A 23,530-nucleotide genomic window follows, 5' to 3' on the forward strand; every position below is an offset into this window, starting at 1 on the left:
GGACTAGCTGTGCTGGAGCTTGTCATATAGAGGAAGTAAAAACTAGCGGCAATGTGAAACACAGCAGGTTTTTTGAGGATTTAATGTAATTACATCACAAAGACGTAAAGATGCCACAGCTTAAGGAAGTTCTCCTTCAAACGCTTTCTCTCGGCTGCTTTTTTTGGTTAGTTTCCCACCGTCCTGAATGAAACGCCTTATGCTTGATCATAGTCGACACACAGGGGTGAAGCTATTGTTGATAAGAGACTGAAACTTCTCTTCAAATGGGGCTTAGCGAGTGTCATTCAAAGACTTTGCTCTTCATTTCAAAAGTGACTCAGCTTTTGTTAGTCAAAGGGTAAAGAGGGTCCTTTAAGACCTAGATGCACTTGGTGGGAAAGAAGCGATAAAATTGTGCAAGTGAAAGAGAGAAAAAAGAATTTTTAAAAAAAGGCGAAGACGGCGTCAGCGTCGCGAGATAGATAATCTAAGAGGAAAGAGAGAGAGAGAAAGTGATGGGGATATTAAGAGTACACCAAAAGAGAAAGGCATGAGAAAGTCCGCTGGTAAGTCTGATCCTGTGTGAGCCGATGAGATGGGTGACGGGTGAGGAGGGGTGAGAGATAAGAGCCAAAGAGGATTAGGGCTGTGAGAACCTTTGTTGTTGTGATCAGTTAAAAGCACTGGCTCTCAATGATCCACCTGACCACTTCGGTGTGCTTACAGCAGCAAATCTGCATGTGAGGCATGACAAGACAACGTCAGCAACCCACTGCAACACGGGGACCCACGACCACAAGTCCACAGCCCTGCAGACAGATGTTTAACAGAGCTGACGTCTGCTTTCTTTAAGCATCTTTACAAATCTTAAATCAAAGCGTCAGATACCAATATGAGTGGAGAACACAAGCATGAGTCATGTGAATCCAAGATGTGTCCAAAAGCATTCACCACATATTTTCCCATGTGTTGTCTACAGCATTGTTCACACTGTTTTATCAAAGTATGTGAACAATTATGAGCCAACGGTACCACAATAGAACTGCCTCAAACATATACATACTGTGACAAAGTGGATGAGCGGTTGAAATACTCTCCACTTGTCCCAGAACTTTTTGCACATTATTCTCTCTATATATTTATTCGCTATGATTTGTTATTGTCAAAGTAACATTGCAGCACTTACTATCCCGGGTTTGTTTGTGTAAGCATTATGTTACTAGCAAACCAAACATTCGGCAAATTAAAGCAAATACTCAGTTACATGTTGCTTTATATTTTTATTATGTTGCAGAATTCGTGCATACTCACTTTGTTTTTTGTTTTCAGTCTTCATGTAGGTCAGGTGTGAGGAAAGGCCCGCCCAGCATTTCCTGATTTTTAAAGTACTGATGATGTCATGTCTGACATCAGCAGGTTAAACCAAGAGGAGGGGTTTCTTTTACCATAGGAATGCTTCCTTTTGTTTGTTTCGGGATACAGCGGGACTTGTTGAATATTTTTTCTTATAGAGAGCAATTTAGTTGCATAAATGTGTTAATCAGACAAGTGGTGAGCTTTATGTAATTCTCAGTCATTTGTGTTTAGTTTTAGATTCCTCAGCTCAAGCTAGTGATACTGGCTAGACTAACTGAAGGGAAATTGGTAGCCCTATATATAGTCAGTCTCTGCTGATTCAGAGGAAGGAGAGAAGAGTTGTGTTACTAAAGCTGTGTGGGTTTGTTAAGTTTTGCATATGATGGCGGTAACTGTGAATAAATTGCCTATCTCTGGGAACCCAAAATGTCTGCTGAGTCTGCTTACCTGCCACCTTCATTGACACTCGAGTCAGATTATCTCACACATACATTCTTAAATCTTTTAATAAATTATGCTAAACATCCACTTGTCATGGCCTATTCATTTCTCCTTAAAGGTCATGACTGGCTAAAACTGATACTTTGGCTTTGCCAGCATAAAAAGGATTTGTTTGACACCACTAATTGGATTGATCAATGCTCAGAACAACGGGAAGGTTCAAAGACTACCTTCATCTTCACCTTAACGCAACAGCTAGATGGTTGAGACTTGGCTGTACCAACAGGTCAATGATCCCAAACACATCAAGACTGGTTTTGAAAATGATAAAGCAGGCTAACATTAAGCTGACCTCCCAAAGCTCCAACCTCAGATCTGTGCATTACGCTTAAAAGCTGCGTCTGTGGCAGGAATCCAGCTAATTTAAATGAACTCTACCAATTCTGCCAAGAAGAGTGATCAAATATCCAGCCAGAATTATGCCATAAGCTTGATGATGGCTACAAAAAGCATCTGATTGAAGTGCAACTTGTTAAAGGACATTTGACAAAATATTAGTGTGGGTGTGTGTATATATTTGAGCCTGTATGTATACTGTATGACCCTGTGTGTAGTAGAGAAGATCCAGAATGAATCCAAACTTGCGCACCTAATTCTTGTTTTTAAAGTCATTAAAGATGGATGCTATAGAATAATTCCACCCTAGAAAAGGCTGAAAGAAATCATTAAAATCCTAAAAATTACCATAACATTCATGCCCATGATGAACTTCTAACCACAACTGTATTACAGATAGAGCCATCATGACATCATCTACTGGTTTGTAACTTTTGGGTTTATTACCTGCAGTTTAGCATCATTACTACTGGCATTTCTTACCCTCAAAACAAGCCATTTATCATTTAACAGAGAATTTTGTTAGTGTCCTAGACGAGTCTGTAAGTGGGAGTCGAATAACTCACTTTTGGAGCCAGAGTCAAGTGGCCATTCGAGGTACTGCACTTTTTGGAATTGGTACGTTTTGTCTGCCCTCCAGGTTGCAAATTAGGAAATTAGGGATTTTTGAAGAAGGTGTTAACCACTACACGATGGAGCCACTACATTCCATATGATGTAATTCTCCGTAGCAGCTTTAAAACGAACAACTTTTAAGACAACAAAATGCAAACAGCAATTAACATCACTTTAATGGCATGAGAAGGTGGCATGGGGTGAGAGGTGGGGTACACAGGTCCATTGCAAATATGAACACATAGTCTACAACATCCTTTCAAAATGTATTTATGGTGATGTACCGGTGGTCAGTGAATGTATAGGAGCATGTAATGTATCAAACAGGGCTGACCTGTTTTTACAGAAATAAGTGTGTTTCCTACATTAACTCTCTCTTCCTTCTCTGCTGTATAAATAGATAAAGATTGAGTAAGAGCAAGATGACTGTGGTTAGAAGGAAGTGGGCTTTGCTGCAACTAAGAGATACAGCTGAAGGAAACAGAGTTCTGCAAAAGACAGAAGTCAGTCCGAAATGTTTTCTTCTTGTGTTCCTGTCGGAGTGTGTCGCAGCAGTCAAGCATAAGGTCATGTACCTTAAAGATATAAATCAATTTTTTGGTTGCTTGGCCCAGTGTATTGAACACAAACGTGACTCCAGCTATGACATGTTTCTTTTAACTAAAAAAAGAAACATTTTTGTAGAGTTTATGTGCATGTGGTGGTCTGAGAATAAACCAAGAAAATTAAGGTTCTAAATATGCTCTTCATGGTTAAATATTGTGGTAAAGTAACCTACATGTCCCAGACAAATCTAGCATCCTCTCCAGCTAAAGATCCTTGTAGGTCTTTTACAGTGGTACAGCTGATTGTCTTTTTTATTGAAAGGATTAAAAATGAACAATTTTAGAACAATTTTGTACCAACATGACCCTACATGGTTCAGTAAAGATCTTTCAGCTTTAATCGTGGTAAGATTTTTTTACATTTTGTGTTATTGTATTATTTTTAGTTTAGTTTAGTTGTTGGGGTTTTTTTTCGTTAATTATGTGCTTCCTGGCCCAAAATGTTAACAGCTGCAGCTCAGATGCCAAATCCATTTCTTAATGGTTTGCTCCAGTTTTGTTTTGCTTCTAGACTTATTTCAACAAACCCCTTTAAACTTTAACTGGCTTTTCTCTTGCATGCTCATGCACATTGCTTCAGCATGTTTCCAAAGATTCAAAGACTTGCTTTTGCAATCCATAAAGAAAAAACAACTTGAACTCTTGAACTCTTAAGGTCTGCTGAGGAAAAATGATATGATACAGCTCTCTGTATGCTATTAGAAATGGTCCCTGTGAAGAGATTGCTCTAGTTCCTGGAATGTCTTGCAAAACGGCAGTAATAACTTTACTGAAATTTGGTGTCGTGGATGAAAATAGGGGACCGCTTATGCAAGGCTAAAGCTTATTTAACCAAAATGGCTTTTTTGACACATATCATCTTCGAGATGAGCACGCACAACCGCATTACCACAGAATCCAAGAAGTCTGAGGGCTAGGTGGTATCAGAACCTAGTTTCACGTCTCATATACATTCTCAATTCCCCTTGGAATAGAGGAACCTGACAAACTGAACCCTGGGATTGAAACAGCCCCAAACTTCATCAGTTTAATGACGAACACAATGATATTACACTGTTCCTGCACCTGTCACATCCTAACAGTAACTGACTAGTGGTCATTAACGCCACACGTTAACGTTGACTTAAAAAAACATTTTTGTCACATGCGTGTAGCTGTGACAGATAAGCAATCCCAACTCCTAATTTCCACTCACACACCAGCTCACCTCTCTTCTCCCAGCTGCATTAAGAAAAAAAATCTCATTTCCACAATCATCTTTTAACAATATTCTACTAGAACCCACACTGTCATACTCCCTGTGTGAAAGTGGAGATATGCAGATATCTGATTACGGGGGTGCAGACTGCTAGCTGCAGTGACAGCTGTACCGCAGTGATAGGTGGGCGACACAGCAATGTTAGCGTGTGATTGTATGCCAACGGGCAATATTGCCTAAAAGTTAAACTGCAGCCAACTTTTTCACACTGCCAACTGGTTGGTGGTTGTTTCTCTGTCCAAAGAAGCCGAGCGGTTCAGCAGAAAATAAGTGGAGTTCTAACTTTACACAACTAGTTGCTTGAACGGTTTAAACTATAGAGTAGGGGGTAGCATAATGCACATCATATTGCTGCAGTTCAACTGTCCATCTCCATCCTCCACTTTTTCTCCTGCAGCCAGCTGTGCGTTGGGGAGAAGCAGAAGAGGAAGGCCGGCCTCCAGGGAGGCTTGGAGTGGCCACTCCACCACCAGCCTGGAAGGCACTTGGACAGCCACGGCCTTTGTCTCCCAGACCAATCTGGCCAAGATCTCTCCCAGTGCTTGCATGTGATGCGGCCACAGCCTCTCACGTTACAGTAAAGCCAGGCATGGCCGTTGCTCAGAGAGCAGAGAGAGTCCCATCTGGACCACAGGACAGACTAAAAGACGGGCAGGAGGTGGACTGGAAGACAAGGAAAGCAACAGGATGGAGGATTTTAGTCAGCTGCCAGTTAAATCAATGCAACAGTCTCTCTGATCTTAAAAAAAAAAAAAATCAAACATATCAGTATTTCACATAATCAAGTCACAAATGTGGGCTGACAACTTAGGGTGTCTCACATAACCTTTTAGTTATTCTACTGCACCGAGATAAAATAATGAGTCCAATGAATTTGAAAGAAAATGATTCAACAGCTCTTTTGATAATGAGTAAATCTGTGTCGGCTCTTGAGCAAAAATACCAACAAAAAATCCCAATGGTGGTTTTTGTAAGCTGCTGTTGTCTTATTGATTGACGGGTTTACTGAAACGCTAATGTGCAGATTACTTGACGATGAGCCTGATCGTAGTCTGCAGTTCAGCTGCGATAAATGTAAAAGAAAGCCTTTACCGTGCTAGAGGTGACTCGGGGGCTGATCACGCTTCACCCCACCGCATCACATCAGTGTTTGGGGGTGTGGGCCTATTTTAGCAAACCCCGCCCTGCAGAATAGACGCTGCTTAAAGAGTCACTGCACCACTGTTTGATGTGTACACTCCTCCACGCGACAGGCGCGTGGCAGCCCTACGAAGAAGAGTGTCGAAGGGGAGACCGCTCGGTACTGAGGGACGGTGGAGAGCAAAGTGTTACTTGCGGTGTACTCGGCTGATGTCACGTCGGAGGACTCGGAATTGCAGGAGGAATTCAGTGTTAGGAAAGAAAGAGAGCGCGCGGTTTGTACGATCAAACCCACATTTCAGAAATTACGAGTTTAAATAACCGTTGAAAAAAAAAAGCTTTTTAATCATCGGTGTTTTCTCCTCTCCGCTTTTAACCCTCTCCATCACACGGCTGGGGTCGATAACATCAGCCGTAGAGGGATAATATAACATTTTCTCCTATTTTTCTTGTTTTACTGTATTGTAATTGGTATTATTATTATTACTAGTATTATTATTAGTAGTATTTCTGCTGTTATTATGAGAACTGAAGACCAGTCGCCGTTCGGGTTAACTTTTAGGCGCACGGGGAGGACACTTTGATAGCCTCCACTGTGATTCACTGCATGCAGCAGGGTCGACCAAAAAGTTCATTTCTTTGCGTTTCCCGTAATTAAAGTATTGGCACCAGGAGACGATCGGCACATCGTTTAGAGCCAGCTTCATCTTTTTACCTTGAGAGTTAGGTAGGGAGAGGGGAGGAGGATCAACAAGTTCACCGGAGCACAGTCGGGCTGTAGAGCGCCCGACTCCGCTTTGGGTGCTGAACATTACTTTCTGATCCTTCCCTTGATATTTGAAAGAGAGTTGGTTAATGGGGATTTCTTAATTTATTTATTTTTTCATTATTATTATTTTTTATTTTTTACTATTCTGTTCGCTCAGATTGGATAATCTCTCTGAGTTACAACACTGTGTTACTTTAGAAAAAATTGGGAAACGTTTTGCAGTACTGCTGGAGTCACAGAGGCATGTTTCTAAAAGTCTGACTGTGCGCTCACAAACTTTTGTGCAGGTTCTTTCCCTGCTTTTCGCAAGGTGATGCATGAACTCTGACACTGTGGTACAGAACAAGACATACAGCCACATATGGAAATAAGTATGAGCTTCATAGTAGAAAAGAGACAGATTACTTTAAAGTAAAAGAAAAAAGACTGGTTAGGTTTTGCAATTAAAAATAAATCAATCCAAACATAGTTGAACATAGGCCTGCAGTTGGTTTCTTCCCACACACCCACGCCTAATCACAGAAAACAGAAAGAAGATGCTGACCGTTTGTTACCATTAACAATATAAAGTTTGGTGCAAATGAAAAGGCAAAAAGAATTAATTTCATAATGACACTCAGAAATAAAACAAAGAAATTAAAATCTCCAATCATGCACTGAAACAGTCACAGCATGCATGAAGTCTTAGGAAAGTAAGAAGCATATTCATACTCCATAAAATATGCAAGTGTTCTTATTTAGCGGCATCCGTGGATCATTATGAGTGATTCATCTGTTATAAGATGAAGATTAATCAAGCTATTTTATATTCACTTGGGTTTTAATCTATCTTTGGCTTTAATGTTCCTGTGGAAAATCTTAATCTTTAAACTAGTGACTATAGATGTCAGATAAATATAGCCTAATGGAGTAAAAGTATGTCCACAGTATTTCCCTGCGGGTTGGGATGTAGCAGAAGTAGCATCAAATAAATACGGACCTGTAAGCTTATCCTCCATTAGCGAGTAAATGTAGGCTACTTAGTCACACTAGAGGCATCATAGGAGCGGACACGGCACTCGAAGAATCTCCAATTGAACTTTGTTTTAAAGACAGATATTATAGATCTATATAACTATATAGATAGACAGATATAGTTTTTAAAATCAGATTTGATTGGTGATTCATGCATTTGGCTACAGAAATTTAAAAATGGGCTATTTTAGATAATGCTTTAAAATAACCGCCCAAATAAGGGTCCAGATGTGTTTCAGCATGGCTGCGGGGTTACAAGACTTTCTTCTACATACTACAGAGGCTTTGGTCACATTCCTTTAGTGGTATTTTCTTCTTCTTCTTTAAGATTTGTAATGAGATAATCCGCTGGTCCCTCGAAGCACCACCACCAAAGCAGACTCCTCCGGAGACTCAAACCCGTCCCCGGTGTTAACGCTTCCCTGGTTCGGGCCCCGGCTCGATCAGCTGAGAAACACCTCTGACTGACATCCCCGAAACCCCGTCTCTATGGAAACCGCCTCGGCGGCGCCGGGAGGGCTGGCTCGAGGGCTGCTGTGAATGGGGTGACGTCACGGCGCCGGCGCCAGAGAGTCTGCTCCAAAGACGGAGAGAGAGGGAGAGAGAGAGGAGAGAAAGGAGAAACAGGGAAGAGTGAAGGCAGGGTGAGGCTGCGGCTGCTGCTGCTGCCGGTGATTCGCTCGGCTTTGTACCGACGTGCTCTTGCGCCAATTCATCACCTGTCTGTCAGGCATCAGTCAGAGGCGCAGAGCGAAATGTACACAGCTGTGGGAGCGAAAGGATGAAGGGGAGAAATGGAAAAATCCTATTGCACCAGATGTGGACGCAGACTGCAGGAGTTCCAGATTATATTAGAAATGAATAAAAAAAAATCAGGCTCGTCAGACAGCTGAAGGAGAAGCTGTCCGTGAACTGAACCACGCGCAAAACAATGGCACAGATGGTGTTTCACCGGTTTTTCTGAAATCCCGGAAACATTTCTTTGATGTATATTTATATATATATTTATATATTTTTTATGAGAATTTCAGGACTCAAACCCTTTGCATAGCTTCTACTATTATAGACTAGAGCGTCTTTCTTTGCCATGGGTGAACAGCCTTTTTGGGCTTTTTCATCAGGATCCACCCCTGAAATGCTTCTCTTGTGGTCCATTAAGCTGTAGAAAGCGGATTCTTTTGACTTGTGGGGTTTTCTTTGATTAATCCTGTCAACCAAATTGCCTTGCCAAATTACTAGGCCTATATTTCAATAAACTGAAAATACGAACGCTGACCGCTTCGTCGTCTTTTTAAAAGTACACTGAAACGCGTCATCTGGAGCAAATTTGATCCACAGTGCCAAAATCGCGCACATCACATTCAGCTGCCCCTGGGGGCAATTACTTAGTGCAGTATTAAGCAGCCCCCATCACCTCCAGCCGAAGAATGAAGCGTGTAATTCCTGCTAACAAATGACTCATTCAGAAAACATTAAAGTGTCAATTGTAGTTAATCGCCTCTTCACGTGTGTGGATGTAAAAGCTACATTTGCACTCTGCTGTGCCGAAGTGCACTGGGTCTTTATTAAAGACACATCTCCAACGTGAAAGTGGTCTAAACACGATGCTCTGGATTACTACAGTTTAATACAACTGTGGGGAAAAGTCGCTGGAGTAAATCGACTGATGATTTTCCCTCTGATTGCAACTGTCGCGCATCATGTCTAACGCACACACGCACTTTATTGTGATATATTTTACAGACTCTTGGCGTCAGTGAATACAGTGAATACATTTTAATCAGGTATTAGGTGCGTTAGTTAGTTAAACTGTATATTTCTGCCACCAAAACAAAACAAACATCCATAATCTTTCGTGCACATGGGTACGTTTCCTAGTGCGTATAAACAAACAAAACAATTAAAGGAAAGAAAGAAAAAACTTTGACTGGTCTGAACATTTCTTTCTGTTGGTAGCTGTTTCAGTTCTCCACTTTAAGGTTATTGTTCTCCTTCATGCAGGAACCTGCCTTCACGCCGGTCCGGGCTGGTGTGAATTAAGAGTCATCAGGCGCGCCGGACACGGTCACTATCATCACTGCTCCACAACTTCAAATCCACAGCTGAATGCGCTGATGCAAGAAGGAAAAATAAGTGCTGGCTGATGAGGACTTTGATGGTGTTCCGTAAATAGGATTAGCAGATAAACTCTTGAAAAGATCTCCTTTATTTATTTTTATGTTGAATTTAAATACACCTTTCTAAACCCACTGAAGCTCGACGCCGATCGCAAATCTATGGGGTCAAATTTAAAACGTGCAGGCAAAGGTGCTCGCGCCTTGCCGTTGTCAACTGACATCCATGAGAATCATTAATTTTCTTGATCAGAAACAGGTAAGGGCTTAATTTTCCAAATTGCCCACCGGAGCTGCTGAAGCGCCCTCGGGGTTCCGCCTCCAACATGCGTTGCCACTGGTAACCTGGTGGAAAGGGGGGTGGGGTTTGAATGAGAAGCGCCAATAGAGGGTATAAAGGAAGTTGAGTGACATGTTAGCAGCTCCCAATCAGCGCGTTTGGCCCGCCCGTGCCGCATGCCCAGCCTACTGGCTATATAAACCACACTGACAGCTAGGTAATCCAGTCTGATCGCAGATCGTCTGGCAAATCACAGGACTTAATAGAAGCAAGACATCCGACACAAGCAAACCCTCTCGCTCAACACTTACAAAAATGAAAGCAATAAGCCCCGTGCGATCCTTCCGGAAAAACAGCGTGAATTTATCAGAGCACTCCTTGGGAATCTCTCGGAGCAAGACCCCGGTGGATGACCCGCTCAGCCTGCTGTACAACATGAACGACTGCTACTCCAAGCTGAAGGAGCTGGTGCCCAGCATCCCCCAGAACAAGAACGTCAGCAAGATGGAAATCCTGCAGCATGTCATCGACTACATCCTGGACCTGCAGATTGCGCTGGACTCCAGTGTCGCACTAACCAGCCTGCATCACCCTTCCCGGCCGGGGCAGACTCCGTCCAGGACTCCTTTGACCACCCTCAACACAGATATCAGCATCTTGTCATTACAGGTAATTACACTGTAGCTGAGCGCGTATCCTAATTGAAAAGCGACAGTCCAGAGTGTTGTGAGAGAAAGATTTGGTGGATTTTTTTTCTCTTTTTTTCATGTGCGCGCATAAGCAGTGCGCCTTTGTAGCCTATGCGTAACTCGCACAAAATGGCTTGTTGGAAAGGAGGAGGGGGGGAAATGGCATGTTATATTTTTTTTTCCTCCTTTTGTTCAGAATCAGATGAGGAAGAGATTTGACCTACATAACACTATTGCAAACGCCAGACACATCATTCGGATACTGCTTAAAGAATTAACATTTGGTCGGTTTGTTTGTTTGTTTTCAGTCCCCGGAGTTGCCATCAGAGCTGATGACAGATGACAGCCGGACTCTGCATCGTTAAAGCGGTAAGTAGGCTGTCCTCATGTCTGCTGCTGCATTCTGTCCAGGGCTTTTAGGCTCCGCTACAGCCTGTCTCCCAGTCTGCTGGAGCAGAATGGGCTTGAATTACCATTTACCCATCCATTTGTTCCACCGCGAATGTCGTCTCACGTTGCTGTAATGGTCCCACTAATGTTTTTGTATGAGAATGCGATGCAACACTGGGGCGTCTGTTATGGCAAGCACGACTTGGGTACATTTTTATTATTATTATTACTATTATTATTATTATTATTATTAGTTACAAGGCTCATCCGAAACAAAATTAAAGATCACATCACTGGCTTCTGCGAGACTTTAGTGTGTCACAGATTGATCGAACTATTTCGTGTCTCATCTGCTGTGTGGAAAGACGTAGCAGACTGATATTTCGCGCTGGAGTTTAGTGGCAAGATATTCGCTCCAGGCTGCTTGGTTTACTGTATATAAGTAGCAATCGTCAGGGTTGTATTATACCCTCTTGTGTCTATAATGAAGAGCATCTGCAACAGGAAAATAATGGCTGTTTGGATTACTGCTACTACGATGTCTGCACATAATTGGTACAAGAAGTGGGTAGGCGCCAGCTGAGCGGCAATTACGCTGATTCTTCCCCAGATTGTAGGCTGAAGTTGTGCGAGAAGTGTGTGTGTGTGTCTGCCTGTGTGTGCGTGCGCCCTCTCCTTTCCCCCTCTCTCTCTTTCTGTGTGTGTACATCTGGAGCGCAGGGTTTGCTTAGTATTGGGAGTGTTTGGTTAAATGTTAAAAACTGCGGCTTCCTCCCTGGCGCCAGTCTGTCCGGATCTCTGCCCTGTTTGCATTTTCTAAACACGCCTCTCTTTCTCAATCTTTTGCAGGTGTTTGGTCAAGACGTAAAAACACACACAGGACCTGGGGAGCAGGACTTCTCTCCCCCCCACCCCCTTCTCTCTCTCCCTTCCCTCACCTCCAACCTCTGTCCTCCAGGCCTGGATTTTTTTTTTCTCCTCTTCTGACGCTGAAATCAAGAGACTTTTGCTTATTATGGGACAATCTTTATGTGATGTGTTTTCTGTTTGGACACTTCATTATTATTTAACTTAAGACTTTTTTATTATTATTATTTGTGGGTCCTTTCTGGAAATGGAAGGCGCGTTATATTCCCGACAGCGGGAGGAAAAACGAGATTGTCACAAGGATTATCCTCCACCCCACCACCACCACCGACTTCACCCCATCCCTCTTCCTCCCTCTTCACCCCCCCTCCTGTCCTTCTCCTCCTTGTTGAAGTCTTCGCTTTTTTTGCGGAGGTGGGAACGTAAATAGACAGCTTGGTTAGTTACTGTAAAAAGTTTAGTCTTGTCAGAATTGTTGGCACATGAAGGACTGGACGTTGTTTAAAAAAAAAAAAAAAAGTTAAAATGAAAAGAATGAAACCTTGTGAACTCTCATCGGGAGTTTATCTTGTATAGTTGCAGGAATTTCAAACTTCTGCAAAAGTGTAATGTTGTACTTAATTATGCTGAAACTTTTTATAAAAGTAATGTAAATTGTACCTTTTTATACAAAATAAATCAAAAACGCCATTTGGATATGTGTCATTTGGGGGAAGAACCACTTCGGGTTGGGGGTAAATGTGGTGGGCTTTTGTTTGTTTGTTCAGGAGATATTAAACCAGTGCGTAAAATGATCTAGTCAGATACAGAATAAGCTGAGGTTATCTGTGTTGGCTTTAGGTTGGATGTAAAGAAAACATCTGAGATGCATGAAAAACTAATCGTACAGAGTGTCCTTATCAGACCTGCAGTATGTGACCTATAATAGTCTTAAAACACAGCGTCAACACTTCTCCAAGGCAAACACGACCTGGAGGCACGGTTGCGTAAAAGCTTACTGAGGACGCACTGACTGCACTCTTACTTTCTCACATGCCGCTGAAAGTAAAAGGGATTAACTGGTTTAGGTTGTGAGAGCCAGAAGCCGAGGATCTATTGTTTTTTTTGTTGTTTTTTTTTTTTGTTTTTTTTAAATGGTAGACAATTGTGGGAAAGAGGTGAAACTATAGGTCTGTGATGGGTTGGATTCCGTAAGTCGAGCTATTAACTTGCCTTTCCCCTTTTTGCAAAACAGAAGTACGAGTCAGATCAAAACGTCCTAGAAGCATCTGTATTCAGACCAGATTTTGACTAATCAAACCCCACCGGTGTCCGCAGTTTGGACTTTATCAGCTTGATTCCTGTGAAATTAAACTATAAACCAAGTCAAACGATGACGGGAGTTCAAAATCAAAAAGCCACCCGTGGTCATTTGGCAGTCCACTGTTCTTTAAAGCAGGCATCAAAAGCGGACTGAGGTAGAAAGGGGGGGCAGGGGGCGGCTAATGCGTGCTGTTGGGTGACGTGATGGACCCCGCAGTGAGACCTGACAGTCACGTGTTGCAGGATCTCAAATGTTTCCATACCACTGACCCGCCAAGTAATCTGTGGCCTCCCATTAGGTGATTATTTTATTTATTTTAATAACCCCAAGGGATACTTAAAAATCTCCAAGTGTGGAAACAGTCACTCTTATACAAACCAGGAAAAATCTATTTATAAATAAAGCATGTCTTAAAGTTAAGACTCATTTACAGTTAAATGTAGAAGTACCTGAAATAAAAACGGCTCCTTAAAGGACACTTTAAGAGTTACTGTGTTGAAGTTCAGAGTCCTCAAACCTGACAGGCGGTGTCTGTACAACCAGGCAGTAGCACGTTTGTATGAAGAGTGCGCCATCTATCGGTCAATACGAATCCTACCACTGAAGACATTTGCTTTTCCTCACCACATCATTAGGTAAAATATGAAAGCTATTAAAAATGTGACTTAATGTGCGTATTCTGGCCTATTTGCCAGCGAATTCCAATAATGTACTGCACAAGCAGCTGAGTTAAGTCGAAGAAAACAAAAAAGAAAACCCCCGTCAGACTGATTTCAAGAGTCCACATACTGAGGATGTTTATTGATTCACAAAACACACTTACATGTGACGCTTTGCAGTCTAGTTCATGCATTTCTATCACACAGAAAACAGCACAAGTGTCTACACTTTGTTCTACCTGAAATATTCTAGCAACCTCACAACATGCTTTGAAGGCCGAATGCCTCAGAAACACTAGACTTGTTTTCTCTTCACAGTCATGGCTACTGTTCTATAAGCAACACTTTATTTTGTTTTATTTTTTACTGTAACATTACCGTCACTACACACAGAAAATCCAAACTAACGACAAAAACACACGGGACAAACAAACAGACCTTACAAACATTTTTTGGTATTTAACCATCAACTATCAGATTTATCCTTTTCAAAAATCAAGGTGGTTGCTTTATTAAACCTTACAACTCTTCTTTGACTTTGTCCTTAACAACACAACACTCATCTACGCTAGTTCATCGCAACACAATACAAACATCAAGAACCACACTCCGCATGACCCTTCTTAGTGTAACAAACACGTGGCTTCTTAGAGGACGCTCTCCCTCTCGTCGCCAAGGCTGATGGTTCGCAGGTTCTGGTTGTGGTGGATGGTGGCTGCCGTGGTGTTGGCAGTGCTGCTGCCGGGGATGATGATGACATCTGGGGAGATGATGTTGGAGCAGGCGGACTCTGTGCCTGTGATGGTAGCCTGCTGCTGATGGCTGTTGTTGGTGTTAGTGTTGGTGTCGCTGGGGCTGCTTGTGTTGTTATTAAGGGTGGTGTTGCTGGCGCTGTGGTTGAGGTTGCTGACCCCGCTGGATGGCCACCCCTCATCTGGGCTGCTGGCCATAAGGCTGGCCTCAGATGGAGCTTCGGAGCAGATGGACATGCGGGCCACTGTGGCATCCTGCAGGCCGCTCAGGCTGCTGGGTAGGGGGCCTCTCTTCTTCACCAAGCCCTCCAGCTCCAGTTCAATCAGACTGGGCTTCAGTGCATCTCTCTGTCTGCCAGTCTCTCCTTCAGCCTCTTCCAGGGATGGGTCTGAGGAGCTTTCACTGGAGCGCATCCCCGAATCGGACGAGTCCTTCTTATCGATGAGGATTTCGGTGAGGAAGCCAGGCTTGGCAAGCAGCCCAGTTGGCTTGGAGCTGTGGGAAGACAGAGCACCAAATTTTGCCTCTTTATGGAGGAGAGGTGTGGTGTTGTCAGAGTCTTCTGGGCCCGAGTCTTCATCATTGGGCAGCTTGTGGTAATATGACCCAGCTCCTTTCTTCTTGGAGCCTGGAGTCCTGGAGGACGAGCTGTGATCCAGCTTTTCATCCTCTTCGCTGATGGGGTCTAATCCATCGGTCCCTGAGGCAAAGTCTGTGGCATCAGAATTCTTGGAGCTTCTCTTGGTGAAAGACTTGCGGCTGTCTTGATCAGATCCTTCCTTGGCCTGAGAAGAGGGAAGAAGTTTCAATGAGGAGAACATAAAAATATACTGAATCCTCTGCTGCTGACCTCTGAGAGACCACTGACAAAAGGATTCCTATCTCTGCCTCTGGTGCCAAGACAAACAAAGAATATAAGCCAATAATGATGAAATGCAAGAAGCAGTGGTCTCCATTTTCTCAGCTGAGACTTCGAGTTCCGCCATTTCTCAGTACAGCTAAATACAACATTTCAAAATCACAAGTTAACTACACGGTACTTTCCTCCAGTCATGACAGTAGAGACTTATTTGAATGAGCTATTTCTGCCATCAGCGATGTGGTGACAAAAACACGACAGTGTACTTGTGACTGTCCACCCACCCCTTTGTCCTCTGAGCTGGCAGCCTGAAGGAATTGTCCAGGGTGGGGCTGAACAGGCCTCTCTCCCCCACTGCCGGACATCTCCAGCTGGGCCATCTGAGCGATGTACTCCCTGTAGGCATCATGATACTCAGCCTGCTGCTTGTCTGTCAGCTTGCAGATGTCATTAGAGGATTCCTGGGAATTCAGGCTAGACATGCTTGAAGTGCGGTGATTTGCCACCTGAAAAAATGAGGAAAAAGTTTGGTTGGGGTGCAACATTCATCCGAGTCTGTCATGTGCTGAGTACAGAGTGCCTTATGGTTCTGGGCTATTGACTTAAGAGTGCATAAAACAAGAGTGCAACAGCATTTACTCTGTGTGCAATCAGACATATACAGCAGCATTCTAAACTGCATGAATATGTACATGAGCTTTTGTAGCTCAGATTGATTTTATTTGTAGAGTTTATTTTTTGCACATCTTATATTTCGACTGTATTTCTTACATACTGTTTGGCATCTGTCGTGTACAGCAAAGGAAGAGTTTCACTGTACAGGGAAACATGTTTCTTTAATGTGCATATGACTAGAAAACTTTGAAACTTGAAACTGAAACTGATCATTAGATCTGAAATATTCTAAATCTGAGAATTGAATGTTTCCAGCAAAGACCGCGTGTGGAGTGGGAACTGGAGGTCATCTGAAACAGCAGCAGTGTCACACGACGTGTGACCGTTTGCATGTGTCTCAGATGTTTGCACACTGGAAATACAAAAAGGTGAAAATACCAAATAGGGGGCCCTTTGACACCTTTTGGTTTGCAGCAGTGTCTAAGTATTTTTAATTCTGCAAATTTCAAGACCATCGTCAGCTTCCTCCGCTGTGCTCTTCTTTTTTTTGGGTTAAACCACATTTATGTGAAACTGCTGAGGCCATCAACACACTGGCTTGGTGCAGCGACCATTCAACAGTTTGGGGTCCGACTATTTCCAAGTGTAACATGATAACAGTTACGCTTAAAAGTAGCAACTTCAATACGGTTGCACATCTGCATGTGTTAAAATAATGTGCCCACACACACACTGGTTGATCACGCCGCAGTTGTGATATTTCTATAACAAGCTCGTGACAGGAAGACTAACCGGCCAGTGTGAGTTGTTGCTGCGTCTCACAGGCTCCTCCAGACCCACGCCGCTGAGTTCCTCAAAGCTGAGGTTGAGGCTGAAGGCGGCTGTTTCGCGCTGGGCTCCCCCTGAGCGTCTGCTGGGCTCCCCGAGGTGCACGCTGCTGCCCTGCTCGCTAGCAGCTCGGGACTCATCCTGAAGTGCTGCCTGGCTTTCAGCATGCCGCTGTTCTATGACCTTAAATAATACAGGACAATATATGTGATCAACAAGTCACTTAGCGTGTTGGTTTTTGGTGTGTTTAAATGTAACAAGTACATCAGACTGCAGCAACAACAACAACAAAAGCTTGTGAGAACAGAATTGGGAGCTGTTCCTTAAGTAGATCTACTCAGCTGTCCCCTCCTCCCTGACAATACCCTCCCTTCATCCAGATATCAGTCAGCAATCTTGAACCAGATGGCTGTGCTAGCTGCATCCTGGCAACACAACACTGGTTTTTACATGGAGCTGCAAGGCCACTGCACTCTCCAGCTGCTTCTACCCAAGCCCTGCATAGGATCTCCGGTAAAACACGACCAATCTGGGGCTCTTGCCTTGGCATTAAGAGCACAGACTGACATTTGATGAAGTGGAGCCGGCTACATGTGTTAGTGATTTGAGCCGACTAGACCTCTGGCTGGCTGACTAGCGCCTTTCTCGTAATACGGATTATAAAATCTCCATCCCAATATCTCAGCACAACACGAGATGTCTTATTATGTGATATTGTCTGGATTCTGGCACAAACCACAACTGAAACAAATATCACCAGCGGGGCCCTGGTATGGTTGAGTATACGTCAGAGTCGCAGAGGGGCAGTTGATATTGTTTGTGGCGGACTAATGCTTTCCCTGTCAGCCTACATATGACCACTTCTGTTCACAAGAGTTTAACGGGTAATTAATAAAAAAACAACTTTATTTATCCAGGAAAGGAAACTCGTGAGATTTAGAGCCTATTTTTTCAACAGTATCACAGGCCCAGAAAGGCAAGATTGACCTAGCATCTTTTCTGGAGCATGAGAAACCAGAGCTTCAAGAGAAAACTCGCACAAGAATGGTGAGAACATGCACACAATATTTAGCAAGATGTTGAGTTGCACAATATTATTGCATTAAAGGCACCTAAATGAAGCAATCTAGTCTCACCATTCCTCTGAAGAGCTGCCAGTCACCAAAGTTCATCTCCATCTCTTTCTTCAGCTCATCTAGGTTGCAATGCGTGAGCACCCGACCATTTATATTGGCCTGCAACGGATAAAAAAAAGGACTGGTTTGCTCACAGATTCAATGCAATTGCCTAGAAAAGCCCACAGAGTAGCGAGAACTTCATGAAGAAAAACACTGCATTCATATGTTGCAATAAATGTGACCATCGAAAGAATGCCACACAAAGATGACAAGAAAAAATGAGGTGTTCACATAAACTTCTTTTAGTTTAAACGCGTACCTTCTTAATGGTGGAGGTGTACTGAGGCAGCATGGTGGGGTCGATTCCTTCTAGCTGCCTGAGACGCTCGCACACTGCGTCTGTGTTCAAAGAGCTGAGCAAGATGGCGGGAGAGCCCTACATAATAAAACACATTAACATATAATTGGAACATATTAAGACAGCTTTCATGGAGTTAAAGTCACCAGAGCAAACACACGCACACATTCTGTTAGAGCAACTCATAACTCCCAACCCTACTTATTAGCTCGCTGAGCAACAATTCCTGAGAAACAGACGTGCAGGGCTGTTAGCTGCGAGGCACACAGAGGTGCAAAACCACGATCTCACACTGTATTTCTTTCTATCAGTCACACAGTGTAAGTGTAAAAGTAAACATAAATGCCAACCTATCCAAATATGCTGTTATCTTCCCTTATTCTTTTTCTCTGTGTATATATAAGCGCATAATGTGTGTGCTCAACACTTAAGGGATGGAGTCTGTGAGTCTGTGAGCCGACCAACACCGAAGCGGCCTCTGCTGATGAGCAGCTACGTAGCTCGATGTGACTAACACCAGTTGCCTGTTGATGCAACTGGCTGTCTGTGAAGGCCTCACAGACAGCCAAAATGCCACCCGCTGGCACGGAGACCAAACAAACCTCATCCACCCTCCTTCAACCAACCCCCCCTCCCGTCCCTTTTCTCACCCCTCTCCCTCTGGCTCTGCTCGTCTTTGAGACAAGCAAAGTTCTCCTTTCTTTCTTCCTTCCTTCTCCCTCTTCTCTCCCTCCCTTCCTTCCTTCCTTCCTTTCACATTCCTCCCTGCTCAGCCTCCTGCACTGACCTCCTATCACTCTCTTTTCCATCACTGTCTTTCTCTCACCCCTCCATCCTTCCCTCCTCCCGCTCCACTCGGCTATTAGCACTATTAAGACAAGGCTTCAGTCTAAGCCCCCTGGCTTTGTTTCTGGTTTCGAGGGAGAGAAGAGCAGAGCTTAGCCGAACTGTGAGTGGTTGTTAGACAAAAAACCTAAGCAGCTCTTACAACACAGTACACAATAATAGGTGCCAACTTTCAGTAATGGCTAGGATGAAGACTGGCACTAAGGGAGTTTAACTACTGATCATATCCACACTCTAGAATGAAACTATGTTAGTGACTCTAATAACTATACTAGTTAAGTTGTGTTTTGCATTGACTTTAAAGCAACAAGTCCGTGTTTCTACAGCATGCAACGTACACCGGTACAAGTGTTAGGGATGAAGCAGAGATAGGTGGATGATGGAAATGGAAGTAGCATCGAAACCAAAGGTGTACCTGCTTGAATTTGTAAGGCAGCGGCTTTAAATGCTTGATCAGGAGACAAAAAAATAAGAAGCAGACGGACAAGAAGTCAGACAAAAATACACACAGACATTTATAACACTGTGAAACCAGGAGTGTACCTGTGAAAAAAGAAGGCGGGGAGGCAGAAATTTAGACAGACAAGCAGAGAGACTGTAAGGACACATGTTAAACTCATCACCACGACAACAGTGCAGACATTTATCTGTCAAACAGTAGGAGGGGAGACAGCTAGCCAGCCAGTGTTGTCGGCCTGGAAAAGAGGAAGCTATTGGAAGTAGAATTGTCAGAGAAAGAGATTTTGTTTTCGCTGGAGTCAGCTGGCTTTTACAGCCATAATCTTTGCAGACAGAGCGGACTGCGGAGGACATAGAGACAGAAAGAAAGATCCATCTAGAGAATGAGACGTTTCTCACTCTGCAAAGAAAAAGCAAAAGTTTCGATTCACTGAAGGCCTTGAATAAGGCTCCTTGATTCAGACACCAAACGTGTCTTCTAAGAGCGTGAGTGAAAGCATGAATGTCTGCGGGTGTGTCCGTGTGTGTGTGTGTTTGTGTGAACCCTCCCAGTGTGTGTGTGATAAGACTGTAATTACAGCTGGGCTGAGCTCAGGGCTGGGCAGAAGGATGGGGAAGAGGAAACAGAGCTCTGTGAGGGAGGAAGCGTCTTGGTAAGGAGATAAGCTCTACCAGCGCTGGGCTCATTGTCAGTATATATGTGTGTCTGTCTGTACGTGTGTTGCCAGCCCCAACAGTTGCTCTGATGATAATCCCAGCAGCCAGAGGAATCCATACTCGCACTTACATCAGCTAGGCAATTACACTGGGATAGGGCTGCTTATATATCCCCACACTAGGAATTACACACAAATGTACACATACACATTTGCAGCTTTGTAGAAATGCAGGGACACATGAGCACGACACAAAGAGATTAAGTACAAACCAAAAAAGGGAAGGAAAATGTGAAAATTTATACTAAGGAGGAAAGAGCACAAGGGAGATACGAGGAACAAAAATTGGTATTAAAATATAAGAGACTGATGAAGGTATAAAGGATTTTTTTTTTAAATTAAAGACACAAAATACAGACAGATAAGAGTTAGACGGAATGAACATTACTCAGTAATCTATATTTAAATCTTTCATACAGCTCCTCTAAATGCTTGCTGGCAGCAGCCTGATAAGTGCCTTTGTGAAGCAGAAATCTCCCGAGTAGCGTTATCATCAAATTGTTCTAATACTGGCTGATTTCTCTTCAAATGTGTGAATATCTGGATGCAGAGGCTCACTTCTTTTCAGTGCAACTCCAAGCATCCTTGATGTAAGTTCACAGGACCTCTACATCCATTTACAAGAAGAAGAAGAAAAAAAAAATCCAACCCGCTGTTGATTTTTGCACACTGCCCATCACTTATGATGGGCACAAAATGAGCAATGGGCAGTGTGTGTTTTTGGCTTTCGTTTTAAGACAGACCATTTTTGATCCCACACACTTTTCACCAAGACTTCGCAGTGTGAAATATCCATTTATAAGAGAAGTAGAGATTGCAGTGTGCCAGAATCAGAATTAACTTCATTCAGCGTGTTATAATTACATGTGTTATTGCTTGCACACTCCTTAGTGGGGGGTAATAATCACACCGGATGCAGCTTACTATGAGTATTTAAGCAGTTTGCAGCACGCAGCAGGCGTGACAGCTTATTTTAGTTCTCCTGGCGTTTGTAAACCACTGCAACAAAATAAGTAGCCTGCCGCACAACGAGGCATGCCTGTTATTCGTGCAGCATGTGAGGTTTAAGCATCAGGCCTGCAGGCAGATAATGAAGGACTACTTTTTTTGTTTTTTGCATTAGTGTTGAGTTTGTATGTGCGTATTACACGTCCGCTAATGTTAGTAAGGTTACCATTGTGGGGTCAATGGGGCTTGTGTGGAAGGCTTCGCTGGCATCCTCTGCAATAATGTCCTGATATGGAGTGCAGAATGGAGACAAGGATTGTACAGGGAGACGTGTTAACGAGGGTTGGGGTTATAAGCATGCAGCCTACTGGGAGGACCTTAAACTTCTTAATTTGCAAGGGTAAGGCTTTACAAACAGAGAAATACCCCCGCTAAGGTCAGGACCTGGACTGTGAATGAGAACAGTGATAGTGAAAACAGGGAGTTATAAAATCATTGAGAGGAAATGAAGAAATTTAAAACTAAAGCATATAGAATCACTAACAGGACAAATGAGGTGTGCGACAGAAAAGGAAGTATTAAAAAAGGAAAGGAGGTCATACTTTGCGGTTCACAATGGACTTCACAGCACATTAAACACTGAGTGCTAAAACTCCACGCTGTCCTGAGCCTGAAATTTTACAAGTTTAATTATTTAATCTATTAACTTAACTCTGTGTATGTCTAATCAAATAAGACTTTTCTAGCTGCCAGGAAGCACTGCTCAGATGTCATAAACTTATTAACAAAGTGAACCAGAAGAGTAAAAAGCGTTTAAACTTTCAATCGATCCAGTCAAACAACGTCAAACACACTATTAACACTTCTTTACGGTGTATGTGCTACGGTGAGATGAAAGCACGTGTGAAATGCATTTAGCCCAACTTCTTTACTTACAAGTCCACTGGTGTCTTGCGGTTGACCGGGTGGTTTAATGGAAGGACGCGAGGATGAGGGGACATGGTGGGAGAAATGCCGTGGCAGGTGATACACGTGATGGGGGAAATAAGGCTACGAGGGGAGAAAGAAGGATTGTGGAAAGGCAGGCAGGAAGACAAAATAAAACAAAAATCATAAAATCATATAAAGGAGCATGAGCATGTGTACATATAACAGGAAAGGATGCTGGGGGGGATATCATGGTCATGCGGCACTGTCCAAATCTGCAATGTAGGTCAACTGATAAGGAATAAAGGACTGGGCAGCTAAATCCAGTAACTCTTTGAAATCCATCTTTATTTCAATAGGTGCTTTCTGACCAGAGGAGCCAATCACAGTTCTTAAGAAAAACAATGAGTAAATATTAGTAGAGATTGAAGGACTCTGATATTGGCTGTGTGAGTCTGCACTCAGTGAAAATGACAATCACAACAACCAAAGTAGATCTGAATCAATATGATTTAATGGAGACTATCAATGGTCAAGGATCAGATTTGGAGGCTAACATCAGCAGCAAGCTGCTGAAAGAAGCTTCTGTCTAAAGGAAACAGCTATTTGTAACACTACCTAAAAGAACATCACACTGCTTTCAACTATGTCCTTGCTATATTTCCTTTCCGCCTACATTTTTCCTAATTCCTCATTGGTATGTTCTCACATGGGACCACCCCAGTGGGTAGTCCTTAGACCTGTTTGGCCTGAAAGCACCTATTGTGTGCCATTTTTGGGTTGTTAGCATTGTCATTTGGCCATATAGACACCTTTTAGAGTGAGTTGTAGGTACAGGATGTAAGTCATGTTTCCTCACCCGGTTGTAGAAAGGGTGCTGAGGGCCAGTCATTCCACTGAAGTAGGCACTGTGTGGCTGAGGAGGCAGGGATCCGGTGAAGGAGCCTGCTGGGGAGCAGGCGGCAGAGTGTTGGGTGTAAACTGACTGGGGACGGGCCGCTGCCTCTTGGAGGGGCAGTGTGGGATAGGTCACTCCTCCGATGTGCATCTGCTCCCTGGCCGCACGCACATCTAAGAGACGGCAGAGGCAGGGAAGAAGTACAATGGAAAGAGTGAGAGAGAGAGGAAGGGTTTATCTGTGATGCTGATTATCATGTCTTGGCGATGACTATAAAGACCCTTCAGATCCACCCACACATCAATAATTTAGCTTTATTTCATAATC

General features: G+C 43.3%; 2 protein-coding genes across 7 annotated transcripts in view; one reads left to right on the forward strand and one right to left on the reverse strand.

Moving 5' to 3' along the window:
• The first annotated feature begins 10,178 nt into the window (after positions 1–10,178).
• On the forward strand, positions 10,179–12,606 carry id2a (inhibitor of DNA binding 2a). The gene is made up of 3 exons (XM_086273697.1): positions 10,179–10,639; positions 10,968–11,028; positions 11,899–12,606. The coding sequence occupies exons 1-2, from the start codon at positions 10,286–10,288 to the stop codon at positions 11,022–11,024; spliced, it is 411 nt and encodes a 136-aa protein (XP_086129823.1). The 5' UTR covers positions 10,179–10,285; the 3' UTR covers positions 11,025–11,028; positions 11,899–12,606.
• A 1,384-nt stretch (positions 12,607–13,990) lies between these two features.
• Positions 13,991–23,530, reverse strand: part of kidins220a (kinase D-interacting substrate 220a) — a 46,207-nt gene continuing 36,667 nt past the window's right edge. For 3 of the 6 annotated variants that reach the window (XM_086273692.1, XM_086273690.1, XM_086273691.1), the window contains exons 25-32: positions 23,165–23,376; positions 22,315–22,428; positions 19,671–19,703; positions 18,371–18,487; positions 18,070–18,168; positions 16,898–17,116; positions 15,775–15,996; positions 13,991–15,416 (exon numbers count right to left, since the gene is read on the reverse strand). In XM_086273692.1, coding sequence (XP_086129818.1) covers positions 14,526–15,416; positions 15,775–15,996; positions 16,898–17,116; positions 18,070–18,168; positions 18,371–18,487; positions 19,671–19,703; positions 22,315–22,428; positions 23,165–23,376 — 1,907 coding nt within the window. In that variant the 3' untranslated portion in view covers positions 13,991–14,525. The remainder of the gene's footprint in view (positions 15,417–15,774; positions 15,997–16,897; positions 17,117–18,069; positions 18,169–18,370; positions 18,488–19,670; positions 19,704–22,314; positions 22,429–23,164; positions 23,377–23,530) is intronic. The other 3 variants (XM_086273694.1, XM_086273693.1, XM_086273696.1) reach the window with 3 other exon arrangements.

The sequence above is a fragment of the Aulonocara sp. 'chitande type north' Nkhata Bay genome, linkage group LG19 (assembly GCF_057382095.1).
Source record: "Aulonocara sp. 'chitande type north' Nkhata Bay isolate Kocher_YH1m ecotype deep benthic linkage group LG19, A_spYH_male_GT1.1, whole genome shotgun sequence".
NCBI lineage: Eukaryota > Metazoa > Chordata > Actinopteri > Cichliformes > Cichlidae > Aulonocara > Aulonocara sp. 'chitande type north' Nkhata Bay.